Genomic DNA, 11,057 nt, shown 5'->3' with positions numbered 1-11,057 from the left:
GAAGAATTGAAAATTTAAAAGAAAATTTTTTTTTTTTTTTTATTAATTCACTCTCTCGAGAAGAATTCGTGTATTTAAATTTATACAAGTCTTATTTATATCAGTATGCATTTATATATACATGTGTGCATATACATATATATGTACAACGCGAAAATCGGCGACAGATCATTAAGCCCTCGGTCCCGGTGTAACTGATACGAACGCGAGAGAACAGTGGTACACACTCTCTCTTTCTCTTTTTCTCTACGAGCTTTTGCGAAAGGCCTCGGGGGCTTGTTTGCTGCGAGGCAGTCACGCCGCATTTTGTTTACAGACTTGTTGCCATAACACTCGACTCCGGAGTCGAACCGTACCCCTCTTACTATAAGGTTCCGACCATTACTACGTTTTGTCACGCTCTGCCTCCCTTTTTTTCCATTCACTCGCGATGGTGCATTTAGGAATATCTGCGTTTCGATATTTCTCGTTTTTACAAGAGAGGGGGTGGAAAAAGATTGTGTAATATATTCAAATTATTTTCTAATTATTTCATTTTATAAACACAATGTTTGTCCGTTATTTAAGTATTATTGTTGAGGAAAGTTTGTAAAATATAACTGAAATATTTTCTTACATTGACGATAATTTGTAATTTATGATATTATTTTCAATTTCAGTTTATGATTGCATTTAAATGCGACAAACTGAATCGCGCAGTTTATAAAACTAAAATATATTTACTTTGCATACGAACATTATCAAGTATCCTGATTTGCTTTGATCGAAAATAGAAATTTTTTTCTTATTTAATTTATACTTATCGACCTAAATTTCTTATATAATTAAAATATTTTCTATTCTAGGGTGTCAATCTCGATGATGATCTTCCCGATCTCGAAGAAGATTAACAGTTGGAACAGATAAGTGACGCACATCCATCGTTCTTTCTGCTTTAGTCATTCCCCGCAAGAAAAGAAGAGAACCGACGTAAACTATCAGAGAATAATGATAAATCGTTTAGCATCGAGTATTAAAATTATAAAATTTATCCCCGTGCGCAGATATGTTTGTATCGCTGCATGAATTAACGAAGATAATGCAGCGCGTATTTGCCGGTTCCTATCGGCCATTAAAAGTTAAATATATTGTTAATATAATGGGAAGTATAATATATGTACTTCTATATTGTATTAATCTCCGTTTTATTGTGAACGTTTCCATTTCCTTGTCCCTAAACTCTAGAACTAAATGAGAACATCCCATCTTTAATTTATCAAAACGAGCAATATATACACTATATCTTTGAAAGTAAGCGGATAAAGAAAAAGCATCGTTCATTTGAAAAATTAAAAATTAATCTTTTTGACGCCAACAAGTCTTTCAAAATATTTCCTCCGAATTAAAATTCGAGGACACGAATAAATACCGTGATATTATTTTTCTTTCAATTGGAAACAGACTTCGATAAAGTTTTAATTTGAAATTTAGATAAATAAGATAAAAATACCCGATGTGTTTTGATATATCACAAATATGTTGAACGATGAACTCTTTTGTTCGCGCGAAAGAGTCGACTCTAAATTCGACGAAGAACAAGCGCTAGGCATTTCCAACTTTGGAGTGACCGAGTTCGATGTATCAGCTGCGCGTATTTGTCACGTTGCATTTCCCTTCGGATTTTCGGACCGGCCGAGAGTGCGTGCGTAAAAGCCGGAGTCGAATCAATACACCCGTACGTGTCACAAGGTGCCGAGGAGGGGAAAAACAAAGAGGCGCAGTTAGCACGAGCCGTACGTGCCCGGGCGTGCACTCACGAAAGAGGGAATGGGCGTGCGTGTTCAGGCAAAATACATTCATTATTAAAACCAACAGGAAAAGGAGGTGCGAAGAGTTAAACTTATCTGAACAACCGAGAAAATAGATCGCTACTATTTTTTTAATAGAGATTAAAACGCGATTATTTTTTAATGACGAAAATTACGAATGAAACATCTTTTTCCTACATGTATCGAAAATACGCGTTTTTAGCTGTTTAACATATGTTTTGTACAGACCCGTATATTTATTGATTTGACCGCAACATCCGAATGTTGTAAACTACAAAACCAATATAGCGTAATTATAATGTAATTATTTTAAAATATTGACATTAAAATATTAACGTCATCATAATTAATTAAATATTGATATCACTGAATTTAACGTTCAACACGTACGCGCGTGATTATTTCGATACTATTACAGAAATGTAATACTAATCAATTTATTACTGGAGGACAGTAATTAATTACTTATTTAAAAGTATTACTTATTTAAAGTATCAAAAATATTAAACAACAATACTTTTAATACTTAAAATAATTAATTAGTTGCTGTATTAAATATTTATTCTCTAGTTATTTTATAGTTCACTCTTTCAGTATTAAGTTAATCAGTATTAGATTTGTGTAAGGATTATTAAAAGCAAAACATTCCTATGGAACACAAATTCAACGCTCGACGTCCGTGACATTTATTTTATAATAATGTGTACTGATCGAATGATAATTTTCCCTTTCCACGACGTAGAGGTGCGTTTTTATATGTTGAAATGCACTCGTTGCAGATCCTCGACAAAACGACGCTGAGGTCGGCGTTCTCCAATTCGAGCCTCGTTTGCTCGACCGATCGCAAAAACGCACGAATAAGCTCTCTGGGTTTATCGCGTATTCGATGCAACTCGGGTTTCTAACTCAGGTTTTCTAACCAATGAAACGACAATGAGATTATTGCGTTTATTTTGACGTCATGTCGATATCACGCTGATCATTGCGAATGCACCCTCATTCAGCATTTCGTAAGAATAATAATAATCTTTATTACACTACACAAAAATATGAAATCGATAATTCTCGTATATGGGAATAGACCAAATAACGTAAACATCTATTAAAGACAAATAGTAGATCAATTTTTTATTAATAAACAAAGTAGATAATATATTTTTTAAGTGTTCACATTATTTTATCTCCAGTAGCTACAGACATGAAGAAATGAAAAAAAAATTGCTCCTGGCTGATTAATTTCGCTTTTACGTGTAAACTGGAATAAATTTTAGAACGAATCTAATTACGGTTTTTCGACACGTGCTCGTCTCATACTATATTATACATATAATATATTCTTATAATATTAATAATATAATATAATTAATATAGATATTATTATACTAAATATCAACAGATTTTCTCGATTCTCTGATTGCTGATAAAAAAAGAAACGCGTTGCGTCTCTTTTTATCAGTAAACTGTTTATATAATTCAATATCAGAGAGTAATTGTATCAAAGGAAACGATATTTTGATCTTTGAAACGTGTTCGACATCGAAATCATGCCTCAACGCAAAATAAAATTATGCGCACATTTGGATGTGTTAACAAGTTTCACGATTTAAAACTAATCGATGAAGCATGATTGCGAGTTCGTCGACTGACAGTCATAATTAATATTGAGTGTCGCCTGTTAGCGATATTAATTGTAAGATGCGTGCACAGTCAATTTGTCAGCACTGTCCACCCATGGAAGGAATCGTTTTTCTGAAGTATCTAAAAATTTAATTAGCAGTTTTTTTTGTATATACGACATAGTTCTCTAATATACTGAAAAATTGTTTAATTTACCAAATCTTAATACATATATTTTTGAATACTACTAAGTAAGCATTTTTTTTATAGTAAACACATATTTGATTAATAAAAAAATGAATAGTTAAACCAAATTAATGATTTTGTGTCAAATGAATGCATGTTTTATAATAGTAATAAATATTTACTTAAAACTATTCAAACAAATATTTATTAAAATTTAGTATTTTTTTCAATGTGAAATGACCGACTTATTAACCCTTAATACGCACGATAATGTACCTAATTATTCCAGTTTTCCACGATGGATCATTCGTGTTATTGGTTATCTGGATTATTTTTTATCACTTTAACACAAATAACAAGGATTACTGAATGATTCTTACATACTTTAACATCTTTAGAAAGTATAAGATTATGTATTTGAAAAAAATGTATTATAAATGTTATAATCAATTACTTGATGCTGCTAGTTTTTCGAAAAAAGAAAATGTGTATGATCGAGGAGGTAACCACTTAATGTAATTGTGGGATAGAATTCCTGAAATCAGTATAAGATTCATATGAAATTCTTATGTATAATCCGATAATTATATATGCAATTACAAGGAATAATTGTATAATATCAGATATAATCGTTTATTTTACTAAATAACTTCATATATATATAGTGAAGAAAATTATTTTTCATCAGGTGAAATCGTATGAAATCAAATAAAATCATGTAATCTGTGGGACAATATTTCAGCTAGTGGTTACCCCCTCGTGTATGATACGAATGACTCAATCGTGTGTACCAAGGATTAAACAAGAACAATTCCAGGCGTGTCTCGTGGGTGTTCAGCTTTCGAGCAAGCGTTTTTCCAACCCCTGACAAATCGCGGAACGAAAATACACGGTTGCTTGCGGTGTTTATGTTAGGAGACCAGAAAACGTCAGCCACCGATATAAGAGAGAAGCAGGATACGGGACAAGATATCCGCGATAATCCACCTTCCTATCCAGCGCGCGGATCTCGCGGCCAGTCTCGTCGTCGGTGGGCGAATGGAATGGAGAAACAAGAGCAGGTAGACAACGAGAGAGAGAGAGGGAGGAGAACACGTGGGTATGAAGCAGAAGAAGAAAAAAAAGCGCTCGGCCGTACTCGAAAATAGAAACAGCCGCGTTGACACTCCGCTACAAATTGTCCACGTCATGACGCCGCCTCGCTTTAAGAGCCACGCGTCTCGCTGGTTTCTGTCTCTCGCACACGGAGCAAAAAAGCTGCTGACCGAAAGATGATGCCTGGAACTAGAGGAAAGAGAAGGGGGAAGAGCGATCGATAAATCTGCTTTTTCTCTCATGAGACACGCTTCCGCATCCGATCTCTCTTGATCTTCTAATGTGGTTCGTCTATTTTCATCGCTACGCGAAGCGACAACAGCATAAACGCGACGTCCAATAGTCTACTGTTTCAACGATTATTTAAATTTATTTCGCCTCGTTCGATTATATATTTCATTTTTTATTTGTTCGTCAAATTTATGCGATCCTAAAGATTTTGCTCGCAGAATTAATTTGATCTTACAGGCGATGAGACGCAAGGAGGAATCCGACTCTATAGTTCTCTTCGAGTTCTTTCCGTCGAGCAATCAGGAATTCATGGTCTCTACTTTCCTACGAAGAGGATCATCATAAATCGGTCGAATGATACCCGACACACTCTCCGGTTCTCGAAAATCTACCAATTTTCTTTTTTCTACGACTCTCAATTAAATCCACTTTTAACGACCGTACATTACAGCGCGGTATTTAAACTGTGCTATAATTGAATGAGAACGAAGCGAAAACTCGCGCGTCAAAAATAGATAAATTATTCTCTTTTCTGACCTTTATTTGATTTATTTTACCAACAAATAGGAAATCAATTTCGACTTCTCTTCGGCATAGAAGTTCATCGAATTGTCATTATAGATAATTCTTTAATATGTAACTCGATTTATAAAAATAAAAAAAGTACTAATAATCTGAATTTTTATTATTTATTAACGCTAATTAACGTCTAGCTCTTTTTAGATACTTTATTTACAGTTGCATTCGAATACACGGAACGAATGGTTTTGCTGAAATATCTAAAAATATAAATCTGAAAATAATTTTGTTGAACTATCAGAATAATTATACAGAATGCTCAAGCTGATTGTTAGTATAAAAAGTATAAAAATTTTTTGCAGCATTATACTTAAATTTCTTATATTTATTTTGACGATCCAACCAAATCATTCTTTCCAGTACGCGAAGAGAACATATAAATTAATGAATTAATTCCTTTGGAATAATATGGATTTTTCTAATTAAGAGAAATGTAATACTAATGTATATATATATATATATATATATATATATTCTGTAAGATTATCAATTAATTAATTCTCTCTCATCGATTAATTTTGCTCGCTTGATGAGAAGAAAAATTTCTTTCCCTTCGTCCTTTTTTTTATGTACTCGTAATTGAGAAAACAAGTTTGACGCATTTTCGCCTGCAATTTTCGACCGATCGCAAAAGCGAAATGGCTCGACTGGAATGCTTCTCTTTCAAAGAATCCTTCTTTTTCGACTGATGTGAGAAAAAAGTTCACAGGGACTATACTCATGTACACGGACATAGCAGTGTCCCGAAAAGCTGCTAATAGTCACCTAAACGATCGTCCTCCGCCGTCGCTATATGTCACTGCCGCCCTCCAACTTACACGCATCGCTACGCTTGTACGCATGACGCACGTGCGTGTGAATCCCGTGCGTTCCTCCCTCAAGCGTCTTTCATCACGTACTCTCTTTCCTTACGTTCGTCTCGACGAACTGCGCGAATTCATTCGAGTAATAAAAACGTACCTCTGAAATCGCAAGAAATATATGTTCTCATCCGCGAAAAATAAAACCAAAGATTTCTTATTCGGAAAATGTTTTTTAATCCCTTTTCAATTTTTCTCTTTTTTAGATAATGGCCATACCCGCTTTAGGGCTCAGACAGACGAACGATTTTGTAGCACCACAATCGCAAACGTCGACCGTTCATACGAAGCTATTTTCTGGCGCTACAGAAAAGCATCGCGAATTGTCGCGAATACGTTCACATAGCTCCGTATGAACGGGTCGACGTTTGCAATTGTGGCGCTACAAAATCGCTCGTCCGTCTGAGCCCTTAAACAATTTACAATTCCAGTCAATTGCTGGATGGAAATCTTATAATTTGATATCACACTTGTTACAACAATACAACTCGAAAAACGAAATTTTCCAGAAAAATGAATTTGAATGTTTTGAATCATTAAAATTGTTTTTTATTAATTTTAAAATGTAATTTTGCAGGTGTAAAATGAATGATTGTGAGAAATAAAAGTATGTTCTTTCTGATCTCTTTATATTTTAATTATTTTTGTAAGCAATTTCAAACATGACATTTTTTAAATTATTGTGATAATTTTATAAACAAATAATAATATGATTGTAGTAAATGAGCGTAATTATTTTGATCAAAATGTACGTTCCTAATGAATATTTTACGTGTGTTTGCATTCTAATTCTTCGAATGTTTTTCGTATTACGGAACATGTAAATTGTAAACCATAAATAGAATTCCATTCTAAATTCTGATAAACAATAGATCGTTTAAATTTAAAATAAATTTGAAATAAAATAAAACATAATAAAATGATGTAATAAATTACTTCGTAAAGATATGAAATGGTATTTTATTAAATTAAATTAATAATTTACTTTGTTGAATAGTCGATTAAGATTACCTCCAGCAACTTAGAAAAAAAACTACTTACTTACTCATTCATATATACAACCGATAAGCGAGATCGCTTTTTTCCGGAGACCACTCGTTATTCATACATGTTCGTTTTACGAGCACGACTTAAAGTTGCGTACAGCTGTTATGCGTCATTCACCGCACGCTCTCTCCTGTACGTTGCAATCCGGATCCGGGCAACAAATTTACCTCGGATTTGTTCTAAGATGATCCTTTCAGACAGTGAATCGCAAACTTTCATTGCAGAACTTAACAATTTTTACTATAAAATAATAATCCTCATACATAAAACAATTAACAATATAAAATAAATATAAACTCATAATTTACTAAATATAACAATATAACGATAAATAAATAGTTTAATAAAAACAATCCGCTAAGAGTACTTTGTTAAATCTTTAACACCGCTTTGGGGATCATTAATAATTGAACTACTAATTACTAATAATAATTATTAATTTTAAGTTGAGCCAAGCTGTGTTGAGATACCGGATTACCGAAACGCGCATGTAACATAGTTGACTCGTGTGATAATTAACGTGATATTTTATTATACGCTTTAGTCGCGTTTTGTAGTACATATTGCGTGGCTAGCTGAGTCCACTATCGTGTCTGTTTGGATAAAATGGATCTGATGTTTACGTTGAGCGTGTCAAACTGCGTTATGTAAAGCATACGTTTCTGAGAGACGAAGGGAATTCGCGAGGACTTATACGAGAGTTCGAAGAAGGATGAAATGATGCCTCTCAAATTTCGAGTTCTAAATCAGTCAAGAGGCACGAACTTGAAAAAAATTATTAGAAATTACAAGAAACAAAACATAATCGACAAAATAGTGACTCTAATTGATATTGCAAAAATCTCAGAGATTTCAGAAATTCTTAACATGATTAGAAAGATATAATTAAAATCTCATTGCATTTCTCTTTCTGGAAAAATTTTAATTTTCTTTTTTCTTATGATATAAGGAAGTAAAAAAAGTTAGTTAGCAAACGTAGAATAATAAATATAAAAATGTAAACAAAAGTATGTTTTCTACTTTTTCTTATAAAACAAGAGCTTACGGCCCTTTGATTAGTCCATGACAATCTTAAAATTGTACTTAAGATGATCCTAAATTAAAATCCGACTACGAATACCACCCTAAGAGTGAGATTTCACTTTTCTCTCAGAGTCAAATTTACTCTAAAGGTTTCAGAGAGTACGAATATAGTTGAGTATAACAAAACAGCTTTCAACAAAATATTTGCGTCAATTCCTCGCAGTTTTCATTTAACCTTCGCTTTATCTCCGTACAAAAAAAATTAATATATTATTGTATATATCGCCATTCTCCTCTTGACGTGCGTCGAAGACTCGTTTCTTGCAAACGTATATCCGGTGAAATTTATTTGCAGTCTCTCCAGGAGAAATGCCGTAACGGCGTCATCGACGTGCTCTCTCGGTTCCTAGATCGGAAAACAAGATGCACGTGCTATTCCCGCGTCGGATGCACGCGCAGTGTTGACGCGGCCGCGCTCGTAGCGTTTCAGATTTTACGAGGAATATTAAAGCCCACAGCGCGCACGGTTTGTTTTGCAAAACATCGTGCTCGCAAAACATTCGTCGGCCATTGGTCCAGTTCGCTCGCCCTCCTCTCATACACTGGTCTCCTTGACATCCTGTGTAGCGGACCTGCACTAGGATGCATGTAGCACGAAACATACAGAAACTATTCTCGGACAACCGTTTTTCGAACGTTTTTCTTTGGATCAGATATATTTTAACGTCTTATGTGATATACAAAAATATTCTCATTAACGAAGTTACCCCGACACTCTAATAAATAAATTTTAATTTGTAAAAAAACAAGCGAAATGCAATTAACTTCTATAATAATAAAAACTTATTGTTAACACTTTTTTTTACAAATATACATATATATAGATAATAATTTTTTCAGATTTTTAAACTATTGGAAAAAATATAAATATTTACATTGAAGTTTGAAGACCCAGGTTACGAATGAAGAGTGAAAATTTCACTGCTGGCGGGGCTAAAAATATTTCGAATATTTAAAATACAAAATTTTAACCCTCAGAAATCAATGTCAAAATATTTAACGCAATTATTAATACTGGGCTCGTAAAGTCATTTCATTTATGTCAAATAAAGTACAAAAATATATTAACGAGTCTTAGGAGTCAAAACCGCAAGATCTATTTTGAAATATTTCAGACGTAATGATATTGTAAGAAATTTTGTGCTAAACAGTTTTTGCGGTTTTGACTCCTAAGCCTCGTTAATACATTTTTGTACTTTATTTGATTAATTAAAGGAGTTATTACATTGTACTTTTTTAGTATTTTAAATTTTCATTATTGTTGTTAATTTATGTCAATTAAAAGGTACTACTTAATTACCAAAAACCGAAGTGACATAATTTGTATAAAACTCGTATGAAAAAGAATATTAATTGTAATAAAAGTAATCCGAATTTATTGCAGATGTAACATAAAGAAAGTTGAATTGTTTTTTCAAAGATATACAATTGAATGGGTCTAATAGATTATCAGTTCCGGATGGTTAAATGCATTATGTTTAGTGTGACATTCACCTAATAACACATCACGTTGTGTAAGTTAATACGACATTTAATTAATATAATACGTAACATTTAGTATAATATTTACATAATAACGCGATGCATTAGATAAATGTCATACTAAATATTACGCGTGAAATTGCAGTTCTTATAAATAGTCTTTATGATGTTTTAAAATTGGAATTCGATAACTTTGTACAATAATCTTATACCTTAAAATAGATTCCTATAAATTTTAAAATATCCAATATTTCATTAAACGTAAACAGTTTAATATTGAAAGTAATTCTCTCGAGTAATTTCCTGGAAGAGAATTGTATATTTTTCAATGATAAATAATTAAGATTTATTTCATCTCTTATATAGCCACTGTTACACTTTTTTACACGTGGATTTTTCAAACCGAACCACTGTACCGTAGCTGCCACAGAGTGCTTATACACGATCTTGGTGTGTAATAACTCGAACGAAGCGTTACATTTATTAGAAGCCAATTTTAGTGATTTATACATAAGACTAATTCACAGTATAAGTTTCTTAAAATCGTTGCTATATCTACGCTAATATATTTACATCGTAATCGGCGCGGAAATAATTTCGCTCTAATCAGCATAATTCACATAAAATGTACATATTTGTACGATTAAACATATACATTATATATATAGCTCTATTTATTAAATTCTATATATATATATATATATATAATTATAAAAGAACTCTCTACAACAAGATGGCTTTTCTCTATTCTACATCCCTCTTCTTACAATGGATGGTATTTTAATAAAGAGCTACCGTTTCGTATCGCAATAGAAAAAACAATTACGTTGTAAAAATTGTTTATAGCAAATGTTTCTAACTTGACATAATTTTAAATCATATAATTTTATTCTTTAGATTTTTAAAATAAAAAAAGGTTCAATTATATTAACTTTATACGAACATATACATTGCAAAATATCTTGTAAGACCATAATGTGATTATACAATGAATTGGAAATAAAGGTCCTAAACGGTTAAGCTGAAATAATGCTGTATGAATTATACATGTTCACACAATCCCTCGAAC

At 32.5% G+C, this 11,057-nt stretch overlaps 1 protein-coding gene across 1 annotated transcript in view; it reads left to right on the top strand.

The window, feature by feature from the left end:
- The window catches only part of beta'COP (coatomer subunit beta'), a 7,843-nt gene extending 6,704 nt beyond the window's left edge, over positions 1–1,139 (top strand). Inside the window, exon 8 of the mRNA XM_018548716.1 lies at positions 846–1,139. Within this exon, the coding sequence (XP_018404218.1) occupies positions 846–890 (45 nt within the window). The 3' untranslated portion in view covers positions 891–1,139. The remainder of the gene's footprint in view (positions 1–845) is intronic.
- The last annotated feature ends 9,918 nt before the right edge of the window (positions 1,140–11,057 follow it).

Source organism: Cyphomyrmex costatus, unplaced genomic scaffold (genome assembly GCF_001594065.2).
Source record: "Cyphomyrmex costatus isolate MS0001 unplaced genomic scaffold, Ccosl1.0 scaffold75, whole genome shotgun sequence".
NCBI lineage: Eukaryota > Metazoa > Arthropoda > Insecta > Hymenoptera > Formicidae > Cyphomyrmex > Cyphomyrmex costatus.
The sequence above is the reverse complement of the archived record's forward strand: the minus strand, read 5'-3'. Positions and strand labels throughout refer to the sequence as shown.